Source organism: Pistacia vera, unplaced genomic scaffold (genome assembly GCF_008641045.1).
Source record: "Pistacia vera cultivar Batoury unplaced genomic scaffold, PisVer_v2 Contig789, whole genome shotgun sequence".
Lineage (NCBI taxonomy): Eukaryota > Viridiplantae > Streptophyta > Magnoliopsida > Sapindales > Anacardiaceae > Pistacia > Pistacia vera.
In genome coordinates, this window is record NW_022196655.1 from 1 (window position 1) to 16,159 (window position 16,159).

General features: G+C 35.4%; 1 protein-coding gene across 1 annotated transcript; it reads left to right on the forward strand.

Annotated features, from left to right (window-relative positions):
- The first annotated feature begins 18 nt into the window (after positions 1-18).
- Positions 19-2,768, forward strand: LOC116116912 (GPI ethanolamine phosphate transferase 2-like). Its single transcript, XM_031402947.1, has 6 exons — positions 19-68; positions 176-269; positions 446-1,435; positions 1,626-1,718; positions 1,829-2,106; positions 2,434-2,768. Exons 1-6 carry the CDS (start codon positions 19-21, stop codon positions 2,561-2,563), a joined length of 1,635 nt encoding a protein of 544 aa, XP_031258807.1. The 3' UTR covers positions 2,564-2,768.
- Positions 2,769-16,159: the final 13,391 nt, after the last annotated feature.

Below are 16,159 nucleotides of genomic sequence, written 5' to 3' on the forward strand. Positions count from 1 at the left end.
ATGCTTTGCTGCTTGTATATGAAGGCTGCAGTTCTTCACAATTCCTGGAAGTCTAAGCAAGTTTCAGAGTGAGTGATTGATATAGGATATCAATTATTGTAGTAATCATAAAATGCAGCTCTTTACAAACTTTGCTGATACTCTTTGCTCATATCTTTGTAATTTATGTAAATAGATCTGATAGATGGGAAGTCTATAGCAGCACTTTTGCAGCATACCACAAGTTTCTGAAAACTGCAAGTGAGTGGTTATCAAGCAGAGCAACTGATGTATGTAATTTTTTTTAATCAGTTTCTGAGTTGACTAAGACTCTGTATGAAGAGATGAACTCTATTCAAGTTGTTTCTTCTTTGAGGGTTTCAGCAAGACATTTTGTTTTGTCCAGTAGATTATCTTTTTTTTTTTTTTTATTTCCTTTGGTTAATCTATATCTATTATTCTGCAGAAACCTGTTAACCTGCTTGCTTCTGGAGTTGCAGCAATGCTGCTATCGTGTCTGATATTTTTAAGCCTTATACTTCGTATGTGTAGAGAAGTTAGCCTAGTAGAGAAGCAGCACCACTCTGAATTAGACAGTAATTCACAAAGGTGGCATTTGGATGAGACCTTTGTTTTGGGCGTGATCTTCATCCTTGTTGTAAGTATGACATCAAGTTCTATGGTGGAAGAAGAGCATTATATTTGGCATTTTATGGCATCCACATTGTATCTGGTGTTGCTTCGTAAAACAGCACAGTTGCTCCCAGCAGGAAGTAGGGTGTTCAGGGGACAGAACATAATGTCTTCTGTATTTGTGCTTCTTATCTCTGGAAGAATATTGAGAGGCTGGCATCAAGGTGGTGTGAACTGGACTTATCTTCCTGACATTTCTAAGTGGCTTGAACAAGGCGGTAATGATCTTGTAAAAGCAGTTCAGCTTGTCTCAGGTGTTATGGCCATATGTGTAGGCTTATATGCTCTATCTTTTTTTGGATCAAAGAAAATAATTGTTCAAGTGGTTGGAATTAACTTCTGTATTGCTGGATTGTTGGTTTTGCAATATGTCATGAGGTATCAGGACAACACATTTGTACCATCTAGTGATGGTGCCACCTTATTGGCACAAATTATCTATGCCATTCTGGGAAGTGCCACTGTTGGTACTGTTGTAGTCATACCCTGGCTTATTCCTATTCACCTATCTGACATGGGCTCAAGTCATAATATCTACTTATCAACTTTGGTTCCTAGGGACATAATAGAGAAGTCTCCACTGATGGAAATAAGAGATTCTTTATATGTTATTGGGTGGTCCTACATCTTATGCTGGTGTCTTCTGCAGTTGTTGCTCCAACAGCCAATAAATTCAATGCCTCTATTGTTGCTTCTTGTCCAAATCATGACCAGCATGCTATATTTTTCATACAGTTGTTTGCATCATAAGGAATGGGTTGAGGTGCGCAACTACATCTTGTTATGTCTAAACATGCATAAATTAGTTTGGAAAATTTGTTCTGTATTATAATGAATATGTGTTGGGTGAGAATAAGTTAGGATGTATTTTATGTTTCAAAATTAGCAACTTATTTCATTTACTCTATTGTATTTCAAATACTAATTCTCTGCAACTTGTTTCATTCTCTAAGGTTTCTGCCTTGTGCTTCTTGGGAATGGCTGGCCATTTTGCTCTAGGGAACAGCAACACTCTAGCCACGATTGATGTTGCTGGGGCTTTTATTGTATATTTCTCTTCTTCCGGGCATATATTTTCCTTTTTCCTGTTTTCCCTCCGACACCCTCTACCAGTATTGTTATTCAAGTAGCTCAATATTGTTCTTTACCTTTTCAGGGAATCTCAAGTCATTCAACGCTTCTTTCTGGTATTTTAATGTTCAGTATCACCTATGCATCCCCCATGTTAGCTCTTCTTAGCATGGTAGTGTACATGTCTGTGAAGAGCTATCTCGTTGTACCCCAGAATGTAGATTCTGGACATCTTCTCAAGACAATGCTTGGTTTTCCTTGTTTGGTTCCACTGGGCATAAACTCGATTCTATTGACCGCATATACCATCGTCTTGCTGTTAATGAGGAACCATTTGTTTGTTTGGAGTGTCTTTTCTCCAAAGTAAGTCTCACTGAACTCAAATCATTGTTGACTGATTCATGAATCATTGTAGTGTTGTAAAACGTTTGTTGGATTTACTTTTGGTACCATGGTGAAAGGTGCTGCTAAATGATCTAAGCAAACTATAACCTTTTTTTTATAAAGCTAATTTGCGCATTTTCAAGGGTAAAGAAACTTAAGTAATTGCTCCATTAGAATTTTTGAAGGGTAGAGAATATCCATGAAGGATCATTTAGGTGTTTGGTATGTGTTTTAAATAATTTCTTGGATGACATTTACAATTGAATTTAAATTGTTGTAAAACTAATGGTTGCATTCTTCCTTTAGGTACCTATATGTCTGTGCTACAACTGTCTGCATCTACACCGGGGTCACTATTGTGGCTGCGACTGGGATATACGCATATTTGGTGCTGGTAATGCGGAAAATGAAGCGATTTTCAATTTTCAATCATTAACGATACAAGATAGCGCTTGAAGCACTAAGAAACCAAATTTTGATAGTGTGGAGTAGAAAAACCCAATTTCGATTCTTTCAGACAAACACCAACTCATATTAACCATTTTGCTTTTCTTCTATTTATAAGATTAATGTCAATAGTGATGTGGCAGAACATTGAAACATTTAATTGTAATGGAAATATATCTTATTCATTGATTACACTTGATTTGCAAGGATCCTTTTCAACATTGATTAGAAATATTCATGGCAATAACTGCCGCACTAAATTCGGCAGATTCTCCAAGGTGACAATCTCAGAAGGTGGCGCAAGAGACCAGATCAAGTTCATTGAATCATTATCCGCGAAAAAGCTTAGTGTTCTTGTAGGATCCATAGATGTGGATATATGTTTGAGATATTCCAATTCATAAGATCGAAATATTCCACATGTTCCATAATTCAGTTTCTTTGTATAGGATTTCATTACAATCCTTCGTTTGTACAGGTGGGATTAGAGAAAGAAAGATGAAAAGTTATTGGTATTTCTTGTCATTTTATCTTTGTTTTAAAACCCAGATTGGACTGATTAATTTGATCGGTTCGACAGGGGCTTGACAGCCTCTCTGGTCTAGTTTAGGTTTTAGGGGGGGTTTTACTATATTGTAAACTTATAGGTAGGATTTTTTTTTTTGGCAATATTTCAAAAATTTAGAGACTAATTTGTAATTTATTTGGGCATTTTGAAACAAATTAAAATTTAAGGGACTAATTTAATTTTGTAGGGATATTTTTGTAATATACTAAAATTTAAGGGACTATTTTTAATTTTTAAAAATATTTTTGTTGTTGATGTCACCCGGTTGGACCGGTCGACTAGTAATCCGGTCACCTTGTCAGGTTTCACAATAGGTTGGGTTTTAAAATAATGCATTTTATATGGTTAATTTTTAACCACATAGTTAGTCGATAGTATTGGTATATTTCACTCTTTGTATTATAATTATGTGGCTATGTGACTACCTGTGTGACACCATTAAATTAAGTTATGGTTTGACTAAATCAAGAGACATGAAGGATCTAATATGACCAAAGTAGCCAAAATACTGCTGATATTTATTCATCATATAAACAAAATACTAGCCACTACTACACAAAAACGATAACATAACATTCAGAAACATAGTAATAATAATGAATAATAATACAAGCACACTCAATGAGAATAATATGTATAATGATACAAAGTACCCAATGACTAATAGAGCTGTGGCATCTTCTGGTTTAATTCGATGGTGGTGGAGAGAGGAATGGAATTGAAGGGATTGTGGTGGGAATGGTAGGAAGAGGAGTTGAAGGCAATGGAGGTAGAGTCAGTTTTGGGAGTGTTGGATTTGGCAAGGGAGGCAATGTTGGTTTTGGAAGAGATGGTTGAGTTGGGAATGGAGTTGAAGGAAGAGGTGGAACTGTAGCTTTAGGTAATGTTGGGATCGATGGCAATGGAGGCAATGTGGCCCTTGGCAGTGGTGGAACTGTGGGCAATACCGGAGGTGGTGCCGCTGGTGTGTCCGAAAGATGGCGAGCTGCGAGGCTCATATCAAAACTTGACAATGATAATGCAAAAAGCAAACTTAACATAAAGGAATGGTTAAAAGCTGCAGCCATGATTAATTAGAAGGAATTGTGAATATGAAGACTGGAGAAGTTTGTTATTTGTGTTTTGAGCTGAAGAAAACAGATTTTGATAGATTATATTTATAGAGTAAAAAAGTTGAAGGGCTCATGGAGTTTGATAAGATGTAGGTGGGGCACTGTGGTTAGTTTAACTTCTCACCTAGACGATACTAATTTCTTTGTTGAAGGAATTATGCATGCAGGTCACTTAGACGATTACAAATTTACAAGATGTTTCTCATTAATCCCTTTTTATATATCGAAAGAAACTAGGAATTTTGGCTACTAAATACAAATTGGCATGGTTTCCAAATTAAAAACCTTGTTCTCTGTTGTTGAATTTCACATGTCACCTCCAATCTAGCTCTTTCACACAAATGAAGAAGAAATAAATATTAGAGTTTATTTTATGATTTGAAAATCCTCATGCCCAAAGTCAACACATGAACAAACAGATATAAATGACTCACATGTCACTGTTCAATTACTTATTTTATTATTAATCAATCAAATCTTTGTACCCTTTTCGTTTATTATTAAGCATTCCTTCTTGTTATTTTTGCTTGTAGCATTATCGTTGGCAGGTTTTCATATGAGCCTCGCAGCTCGACATCTTTTGGACACTCCAGCCGCACCACCTCCAATTTTGCCTACGATTCCACCGCTGCCAAAGGCCACATTGCCTCCATTGCATCGATCCCAACGTTACCTAAAGCTACACTTCAACCACTTCCTTCAACTCCATTGCCAACTCAACCAACTCTTCCAAAGCCAACGTTGCCTCCTTTGCCAAATCCAACACTCCCAAAACTAACTCTGCCTCCATTGCCTTCAACTCCTCTTCCTACCATCCCTTCTATTCCAACCATTCCCAACACAATTCCAAAAATCCCTTTCGTCTCTCCACCTCCATCCAAGTGAACCACTGGTTCTTAGGATGCCACAGCTCCATTAAACTCTAACAGATTCTGTCAATGTTGTATTTGAGTGTGCTTACAGGAATGAGCGGCCGTGTCTCACACTGTCACACATTCATTAGTTTGTCTGCGAGATATACTTTCTCATTCAAATTCTTATTTTTATCTTTTGCTTTCTTTGTTATTGTAATTTAGAGTCATACTTTCTATTGTTATTCAATTGCGCTATTGTAATAATTAATCATTGATATGTATTATTTCTTTGAGAAATTAAAATGTCCTGAGAGCAAGATTTTCTTATGTTTAATCCATAAATTAAAAAAAAATAAAATAAAGAGTGAACAGGTGATGATAATTAATTGCATTGTACTTATAATGCGTTCCTTGCTAATTAGATGAATTTCATTCAAAGTAAAGATGATTGTTTATTCTTCTGGTTAAGTTGGAAGTTACTTTTTAATCTAATACGTACAAAGGATATTGAACTTAATAATAATGTTACATTCTTAAATTAAAATATAGTGAGAGCATAACAGTAAAATTTAGAATGCCCATGATAACTTTGTTGGAAGAAGAGATTTTAGCTCAAGGCTAATTAGGAGGAATTTGAAAAGGGAAGTGTTTTGGAAGGGAGGATTACTATTGTTTCTCAAATTTGGCTTATACAAATGGCTAGGGGTCACCCTCTTTTATAGTGCCCAAGGAGCCTTCTAAACTCTAACTCTCAACTATCACCTATCTTAATAAATATCATTTATCAACTTGCATAATTAATAGTTATCTAACAGCTTCTTAATAAATAAAATATTTTTATAATATCTTTATTAGAGCTGGCGGTGGGCCGTGTTGGCCCATGTGTCGACACGACCCACCTCGAAAAAAGCATAGCATGAAAAAAGTACGGTACGACAAGGCCCATGATCATGATCGTGGGCCTTGTCGTGGGCCTTAAAAAAGGCACGCTAGTCGGCACGACTTGCTAAAAAAAAAAAAATAGCTGTTAATATCGACTATTTCACATTAATTTTTTTTTCCTATAAATACCCAATTATTTCTCTTATTTTTTCATACTCCAATTCCAATTTTTATTTTCCTTTCTCTCTCATTTTGTATTTGTATTAATTAAAAAAATATATAATCACTATGAAATATAATAAAATAATGAGACATTGAAATATTAATTGAATTTCAACACTTTTTATTACTTATAATTATAAGTTATAAATACAAACTTAGAAATTAGAATTAAAAATTAACATTAACAATTACAACTCCATTAGAAATACAAGCATACAAATACAATACAATGATCGCAACTTTGATTTTAGTTTACAAATATTCAAAGAAATTAATGAAAATGAAGATGTATGATATTTCTTTGATCAATCATTTACTTTGTAATTTATGATTATAATTTATAAGTAATAAAAAGTGTTGAAATTCAATTAATATTTTAATGTCTCATTATTTTATTATATTTCATAGTGATTATATTTTTTTTAATTAATACAAATACAAAATGTCACGAAATATAACATATAAAATATTTTATAATAATTATTAATAATAAATAAGAATTACCATAATTTATAAATATTAAAAAAGTTTGTGGGTTGGCCCACAAAACACTCAAGTCAGGCATTGTGCTAGGCCCACGGCATGACATGCTATATAGCAGGCTATGCCATGGGCCTTCAGATTTGGAGGGCCGACAAGGCACAAATTTCCACGGGCCTTAGCACGGCACAACCCACGACATTACAAACCTTGAATTTTTAGGCATGGCATGGTACGACACGACCCACTGCCAGCTTTAATCTTTATACAGTAGTTACAAAGCCTATTATTTGGACTAAATAAATGGGCCAAATATGGGCCTTACATTAGGCTTAGGAAGAAATATTAAGCTAACAATCTATATGGGTTTAGGTGATAACCAAATAGTCTTGGGCCCAAACTAAGTTTAATATCCAACACCCCTCTTTAAACTTGTTTTGGACATAACTTGGAGTTATGCTCTAAGCCTTTTGAATACTTCATGCTTGAGTGGCTTGGTAAAGATGTTGGTAATTTGATATTGAGACTTGACTCACTTTAACACCATCTCCTTGCTTGCCGCATGTTCTTTGAGAAAATGATACCTTGTATGAATATGCTTACTTCGATCATGGAACACAAGATTTTTCGCTTGTGCAAGTGCCGATTTTTTGTCAACATGAATCTTTGTAGGTTCTTCTTGTGGTATATTAAGCTCCTTCATCAAACTTCATAGCCAAACTGCATGACAGACATACGAGGTAGCAGCCACATATTCAGCTTAACATGTTAAAAGTGTGACAATCGGTTGTTTCTTAGGAGTTCTAGTGAAAGTTGAATCTCCCATCAAAAACACAAACCCTGTAGTGCTTTTTTTTTTCATCCTTGTCTCCAGCCTAGTCACTATCATTATATGCAACAAGTTAATTGTTAGAGAGGAGTAAAATAGGCCAAAGTCTAGTATTCCTTTGATGTAACGTAGGATCCTCTTAGTTGTCTTAATGTAAGTGACTATTGGCGTTTCCATGTAACAACTATAAGCCCAACTACATATAGAATATTTGGTCTCATGCATGTCAACCACTGCAAGCTTCCCACCAAGCTCTTGAAAGTTGTTGCATCTACCCTTTCTCCATCATCATACCTTGACAGCTTGATTCATATTTCATGGGTGTGTTTATTGGCTTGCACATCTCTATGTTAAATTTCTTGAGCACTTCTCTTGCATAGCTATCTTGAGAGATGAAAATGCACTTATCTCTTTGCTTGACTTCTATGACCAAATAGTATGACATGAGCCCAATATCTGTCATCTCAAACTCTTTAGCCATTGCCATCTTGAATTCTTCAAATATGGTTGGATTATTTCCTGTGAAGATCAAGTCGTCCACATATAGGCACACCATTAGGAAATCTTAATTTCCATTTCATCTTCAAGTAGAGTGCATGTTTATGTTGGCACTTTGTGAAGTTGTTATTCTGGAAGTATCTGTCAATTCTACTGTACCATGCTTTTGTTGCTTACTTCAATCCATAGAATGCCTATTTCAATCTTGGGAGTTTGTCTTCATGTTTTAGAAAATAAACCCAAGTCTTTCTACTATAGTCATCAATGAAGAGTAGAAAGTAATTGTTTCCACCAAAAGAGCTTGGGTTTATTGGCTCATATATATCTATATGTATGAACTCTAGTGGCTTCTTGGCCCTTGTACTTGCTTCTTTTGGGAAGATTTTTCTAAATTTTCCAGGTAAATATCCTTCACATAGTTGGTCATGGTGATTGGTAGAGGGAAATCATTTCATCATCCTTTCTTTCGATAATAATTTGAAGCCCCTAATATTTAGATGCCCAAATTGTAAGTGTCATAACCAAGATGAATCATTAAAACAGACCTTTAGGCATTTGGCAACATCATTTTGAATATTCAACAAGTACATTCTATTTTTTATCATAGGCACATTAGCAATCAAAGTATTTGGGTGATCTCTTATAGAAAAGTTATTTTCTTTCATATGGATATCATAACCTTTCTCTAAGAGTTGGCCCAAACTCATAATATTGTTCTTCATGTTAGGCACATAATAGACATTAGAAATAAAGTGGTGTCTTCCATTTTTTAACCGGATTTAAATTCCCCTTTACCGGTATTTTAGAAATATCTCCAAAAGTGATGTTGCCACTTACTAATTCATTGAGCTCCACAAACATGACTTTACTCCTGCACATATGGTTGCTTGCAAGGGTATCTAGTTACCACGTATGACTTTCACCTTATTCTTTTCCTCTGTAGGCTAGCAATAGAATGAACTCATTTTGATTGTTATTTTCAGCATAGTTGGCTTTCTCCTCAACATTTAGAGTGGTTTTACAATCTGAGGCATAATGTCCACGTTTCTTACAATTGAAACATTGTACTCGAGAGATATTGTACCTTTGCTTTGATTGATAGCATCTCCTATGACCTCTTGAAGAATTAGAGCCTCCTCGTCTGCTTTCTTCATTATCGGATGATCCTTGGCCTCTTTTTCCTCAACCTCGGCCTCATCTTCGTCTATGTCCATGTTTGCCTCCGTGTTAACTTCTTTCATTGTCGTTGCCTTTCTCCTTGTCTTGCAAGGTTAGTTTGGTTTGGAAAAATTGCTCTAGAGTCTCCCTCTTTTTCTTTTGTCTCTTTGTGTAAGCTTGCAAAGATCCAATGCGTTGCTCAATAGTCATGGCCACCAAATCTTTAGTTTCTTCAATGGCAACAACTATGTGCTAAAATTTTGAGTCAAAAGAGTGGAGAATTTTCTCCATGAAGAGAGTATTACTCAGCTTTTCTCCATTTCTCTTGAGTTGGTTGATGACTATTTGAACTCTTGAAAAATAATTGGAGATCGTCTTCGATTCTTTCATATGGAGAGATTCAAACTCTCATTTTAAAGTTTGGAGATGAACCTGCATCACATTCTCTTCTACTTGGTAAGATACGTGGAGCTTCTCCCATGCTTCCTTAGCGGTAGTCGCATTTGAGATCTTCTCAAACCCATCATCATTAAGGGCTTGGTAGAGTGTAAAGAGAGCTTTCTTGTCTCTCTTTCTTGAATCCTTCAGAGTATCATTTTGTTCTTTGGTTAGGGCAGTCTGATCTTCAGGCTCTTTGTAACCTTTCTTCATAATCTCCTATATGTCTTGTGACCCAAGCAATGCCTTCATCTCGATGCTCCACTTATCATAGTTGCTTTGGTTAAAAATTGGAACTTGGAAGGGAACCATCCCACTTGTCATCTTCACGATCTTTAAAGCTTTGATACAATTTTGTTAGAAGAAGAGTTTTTAGCTCTAGGCTAACTAGGAAGAAAAGAGAAGGGAAGTGTTTTGGAAGAGAGGATTACTATTGTTTCTCAAATTTGGCCTATACAAAGTAGCTAGGGGTCAACCCCTTCTATTGTGCTTAGAGTAGTCTTCTACACTACAACTCCCAATTACCACCTACCCTAATAAATATCATCTTCCACCTTCTACAGTTAATAGCTACCTAACAGCTCCCTAATAAATATCATCTACCAACCTTCCACAATTAATAGCTATCTAACAACTTCCTAATAAATAGACTTGACAAAACGGGTCCATACCCATAAAAAAATATAGGTATAGGTCCATAAAGTTGGGCCCATTTTATTTTTACCTGTACTCACCTCGGTATGTTTTTTGATGAGTGGGCCAGGTAAACCCATGGGTACCCATATAAATTAAAAAAAATAAACCCAAAGCAAAAGTATAAACTCTAAATCCCTAATTTAGTTCTTAAGTCTTAACGTTTCTTCTCTATCCACCTTCAACTTTGACCCTTTCCTACCAATACTATCTCTGATTTCTCTCCATCTGCAATAAATCATCTCTTCTCTTTTCAGTTCGACCCTTTAGAAGAATTACATACAATGAATGTCTACGCAAGAGTAAATCTCATGTATTCTAATCTAACTTTTACAATATGAATGTGTGTTTATATACACAATCAATTGACAATTACAAGAAGTATAAGAAATTGAACATGAGAAGAATCAGGTTGCTCCCCTGATATTCGGAAGATCCTTCTTGAATTCTTCTTGATCTCTTTTATTATCTTTAGTTCGAACTAGTCTATCAACATTCCCTTTCAAACTTGAGGCGATCAGACTAAGCTTGCTACGAAGAGACAAGAACATTGGTCGTGAAAGGGGTTTAGTGAAGATGTTAGTGATCTGCTCGTTCGTAGGAACATATCGAGTTACAAGAGACTTTAAAACAACCTTTTCTCTTACAAAGTGATAATCTACTTCAACGTGCTTTGTTCTCCCATGCAAGACTGGATTGATAGTCATGTGAAGTGCAGAAAGATTCTCACAAAAGAGCGATGTAGGCTTATATTGGGATACTCTAAGATCTTTCAAAAGTGAGCAAATCCAAGTAGATTCGGCAGCAGCTGTTGCCATGGCTCGAAATTCAGCTTCAGTGGAAGAGCGCACAACAATTGGTTGTCTTTTTGTACTCCATGACATACAATTAGCTCCAAGGAAGAAACAAAAATCAGATGTCTACGAGCTGGAGACATATTTGGACTTTGTGACAAACCAAAATTTTGATTGTGTAGTGAGTTTGAGGTGGGATTGTCATTGCTATTGGGAACGAGCTGCTCATGTGATTGATGTGGAGACTAATTCATGGTGAAGGGTACATGCCCAGATGTAGCAGATTGCCTTGATAAAGATTGAACTGTTAGTCTATTAGAGGAGCAGCAGGTAGTAACTTAGGTTGGCCCAAGTGATGTTGAACGACCTATTGTAAACGTGGCTAAAGGATTGATATGTGAACTGAATTTTTTAGAGTCCAGGACTGAAGCAATAGACAAATCTTTATTGATTTCACGTGAAGAAGAGTCTTGAGAATTTTGATTTGCAAAAGGAAGACACTTCTCATTAAAAATTAAATGCTGAGAGATAAAGAGTTTTCCACTAGAGGGGTGGAGACAACGATATCCCTTGTGCTTGGTGCTATATCCCAAGAACACACAAGCTAGGGAACTTGGTGGGAACTTTTTGTCGCGATATATAATCTTGCAAATACAGATAGCAACAACACCCAATAGTATGCAAAAAGGTGTATTGTGGTTCCATATGATAAAGCAACTCGTAAGGAGATTTAAAGTCTAAGTTTGGTGTTGGTAAATGGTTGATCAGATAGATGGCATTTGTAAAAATCTCAACCCAATATCTCATTGGAATTTTTACATAAGACATCATTGTTAGTCCCATTTCAACAATATGGTGACGCCTGCGTTCGGCTACACCATTTTGCTCTGGTGTATGTGGACATGTCAACTTGTGAACAATGCCATTTGTAGTCAGAAAATCATTTAAGGCGTGGCTAGTATATTCACCTCCATTGTCAGATTGGAGTATTTTTAAACTTTGATTAAATTGTTTTTCAACTATAACTTTAAACTTCACAAAAATGTCATAAAAATCTAACTTCTCTTTCAATGGGTAAATCCAAGCAAACTTAGTAAAATCATCCACAAAGACAACATAATATTTAAAAACTTGGAAGGATGTAATTGGCACAAGACCCCATAGATCAGTATGTATTTTTTCCAATGGCATAAAGGTCTTATTTATAGAAGATTTAAAGGGTAATCTGACAACTATCACGTAAAAACTTATTTGACCCTTTAAGAGAAGTCTTATTGTTATTCTTGAAATGATTCAAAATACCAACATTGGGATGACCAAGTTTATAATGCCATGTTTCTTCATCCACGGTTTATTGTCTTACGGAATAAAGTGAAAGATAGAATGCATGGAGAATGATACATGTGATACTATAATATGTATATTAATATTTTGCAAAAAAAATTTTCAATCAAATTGAAAACAAGTAAGGTATAACTTTTTACTTTAAGTCCTTAGTAACCTTGGCGACTTTTAATTTCAAGAGAAATTAAACAAAAGAGTATCCACACTAAGGTAAAAGAAGAATTAGGCCAAGAGAGACATTTTAGGGTTCTTAGAAATTTTTTTGATCTCTCAACTAAAATTGATATATCATTTTCTTTATCTATGTAGCCTTGTAAACAATTCAATAATTGTTTTGGATTTCCTTACACAATTCCATAATTGTTTTGGAGTTATAAATGATTCCATAATTATTATGAAGTTATTAAACTTCTTTAAATAATAACATTGGATTAACATTTAATTACAATTAACAATTTAACTTTTAAATTGTTTACATAACAATTTAACCCTTAAATTGTTGATATGTTTACAATTACAACCAATTGTTAAATTCAATTTAATATAAAGAAAATGCTTAATTATGAATTGGAATTCCATTTAATTCCAATTAGCAATTTAACTCTTAAATTATTCATAATAACTAATATAACCCTCCATTGATTCTAATTCAATGATAATATAAATAACTTTATTACCATTGGTAGGTGCTAGCCAACCTTAGATAATCAACTCTCTTTGGTTATTTCTAAATTCTCCCTAGTTTTTTTTTATGTGTGACCTCTTAGGTTCACTATGGCCTAGCCGTGGACACAATATCATAGTCTATTCCGATATATTTTGTCATAACTCTTTATGACCGAAACTCCCACCGATTATGGTTAACATCTAGCAATACTCCATAACTCCTAAGTCACAATGAAGATATACTCCAACGAATCCTTTTATAATCATACGCACTATATAATAAAATCATTCCACTGTCTAATCCTAATTAAGAATGGATTCATGGTATATCAAAATCATTTTCTTAATTTTATATCAAATTGACAATCAATACATATGGAACGTGTCACCATGAAACAACCTTTTAAGTAACATTTTATATACCTCGGCGGGAAATTTCCCTTTTCCAACATATCTTGACATTTGTCTAGGAACTTGATATCAATCTATACAAAGTCAACAGATCCTATCTTGACTATCACTTGTGTTCACACATAAACAACATATGGCCAAATCAGCTTATTAACACATGATATGATTAGCCTCGTGTTTATACACCATATGACCATATGCGTTTATACAGAATCCAACCGTGATATCCCAGGTCTAAGGATTAATAATATACTAGTACGATCTTATGATGCATCATTGATTACATTTTAAATGTCCATGTAATTCATCATAAATGGCCATATTCGATAAACAGTACTAATCGCTTATCCATGCTTACAAAACATAATACCTGGAACCGATGACATAATTGGTTCCTAGGGCATACACTAACATAAAAAGCATGGTGTGGAGATCCGGTCAATATGTACAAACCACCTCTTCTAGTTCCCGAAGCTAGAACTGCATGATTCCTTGAATCCATAATGAAAAAATCATCTTTGTTAAATTCAAAATAGCAAGGGTAATCTAAAGTTAATTTGCTGATAGATAACAAGTTTTTATTGATTGAGGGTGCAATTAGAACAGATTTTAGTGCTAAAGGACATTTTCCTTTAGGAACAATGCAATTACCAACATGTGAAATGTGAATATTTTGTCCATTTCCAACCATTATAGAGTCTGATTCGGAGTAGGTGACAGGAGAAGAGATCTTACCAACATCATTTGTGACGTGTGAGGTAGCACTTGTATCGAGTATCCATTCTCCTTTTGTAGGATTGTTCATATGTTTTGCTGCGAGAGCCTTTGGAGTCCTCTCAACTTGATACGAGTGATCAAATCGTTTTGAGCATTGAAGGGCACAGTGACCTTCTTTATCACAAATTTGACAAACAAGGGACTGATATATGTTAAAAGTTTGTCTCTTACCATCATCGAACTGATTAGATTGTGCAGTTTGGATGAAGCCTCATCCCATGGAGTTGAATTGCTGATATGATGAATGACTCCTGCGTCCTTTGTAGCCTCAATGTCCACCAGTTTGATAAGATCCTTTAGCATTCTGTGAGAACTTACAATACTCGTTGCCATTATTATTGCCATTTTGACGTGTTCCTCGCCCTCCACCATGTCTCGCTCCTCGATTGCTATTATTTTGGGTGAAAAGACAACGTTTTCATCTTGTGTTGTGGTGTTGCGATAAAGACGAGGATCAAAAAATATGAGTTGAGAAATCACGACAGCATGGGCTAGAATTGGAGGTTTGAAAGTGACGGTACGGAACATCTCGTATTCTCGTCCAAGACCTTCCAGGAGTGGATGAGTTTTGCCAAGTCTGAAAGCGACTTTCCAATCACTAACATTTGATTACATAAGGTTGTAAATTCCCCTAGATAGGCTATAACTGATCTCTTCTCTTCTGTAAACTATGAAGTTTTGATAGCAAATCGAACTTTCAAGCTTCAGTGTGTTGAGGGAACTGTTCTGTTAGAGCTGACCATACTTTGCTACCGTTTTGAGCTAAAAAATACAGCCCAAAATTTCTTCTGAAAGAGTCCCGGTGATCCAAAATTTGAGAAGACCATCCATTTGTTCCCACGTCGCACACAAAGGATTTGCAGTCTATTGTCCATCTTGATCAATAAACTCAGTAGGTTTTGTTGATCAAATGATATTATGCTGGAAGGTCATGAAGTTGGTCAATATTTTGAAGTACTGGAGCTGCATGTTCTGGCGGCAAAAATCTGGTGTTTTGTTGCTGTTAGTTTTTATTGTAATGCACCAGCATTTCTTTGTTTTTATAATGTTTATCTTAGGTGAATTCAGCTAGAAATCTGCTGTTGATTAGGTGCAGATGTAATGTGATGTGTTTGTAGTTGTTAGTAAAGTATGGCTGTTTAAATTTTGATTTTAAGTCTGCTGCAGAGTAGGTGTAACTGCAGTGCAAACCATGTTTTATATTCAGTTTTTTGTTCAATGAAAGTGCATTCCCGTTTGTAACTTTTCTTTGAGTGTGTGTGCCATCTCAACAGCAGTTTTTTCCTTAGAATTCTCCAGCTCCAAAACCTTCAGGTTTTGCCACTTCTTCTGTGAGAAAATTTTGTAACTCTTGGTGTCTCATCAGTGATTTGAACTAAGTCACCCAAGAGAGATAATTATTCTCTTTCAGTTTGATTGTGACAAAGTTCGCCACATTCACCTGTTCAGGAAAGGGATAGGTCGTGCTGGCTGCCATTGGAGAGGTAGGAATACACGACTGCTCTGATACCAAGAAGAAATACACAAAATGAATGTCTAAGCAACAGTAAATCTCATGTATTCCAATCTAACTTTTACAATATGAACGTCTGTTTATATACACAACCAATTGACAATTACAAGGAGTATAAGAAACTGAACATGAGAAGAATCAAGTTGCTCCCCTGACATTCGGAAGACCCTTCTTGACTTCTTCTTGATATTCTATTATCTCTTTTATTCTGGATACATCTGAATGCCTATCTTGAATTTGAACTGGTCTATCAACACCTTCCTTATTCTCCGTTGTTGTCGGCAGCCACCTACTTGCAAGAGTTTCAAGAAAAAGAAGATTTCTCTTATTAGAGCGTGGGAAGAAA

Bases quoted from the DNA above. Each gene is read 5' to 3' on its own strand.
- LOC116116912 (XM_031402947.1), top strand. From the start codon at position 19: ATGAAGGCTGCAGTTCTTCACAATTCCTGGAAGTCTAAGCAAGTTTCA. The intron at 69-175 runs GTGAGTGATTGA...TTATGTAAATAG, and splicing joins AAGTCTAAGCAAGTTTCAGA to ATCTGATAGATGGGAAGTCT. The intron at 1,436-1,625 runs GTGCGCAACTAC...TCATTCTCTAAG, and splicing joins ATCATAAGGAATGGGTTGAG to GTTTCTGCCTTGTGCTTCTT.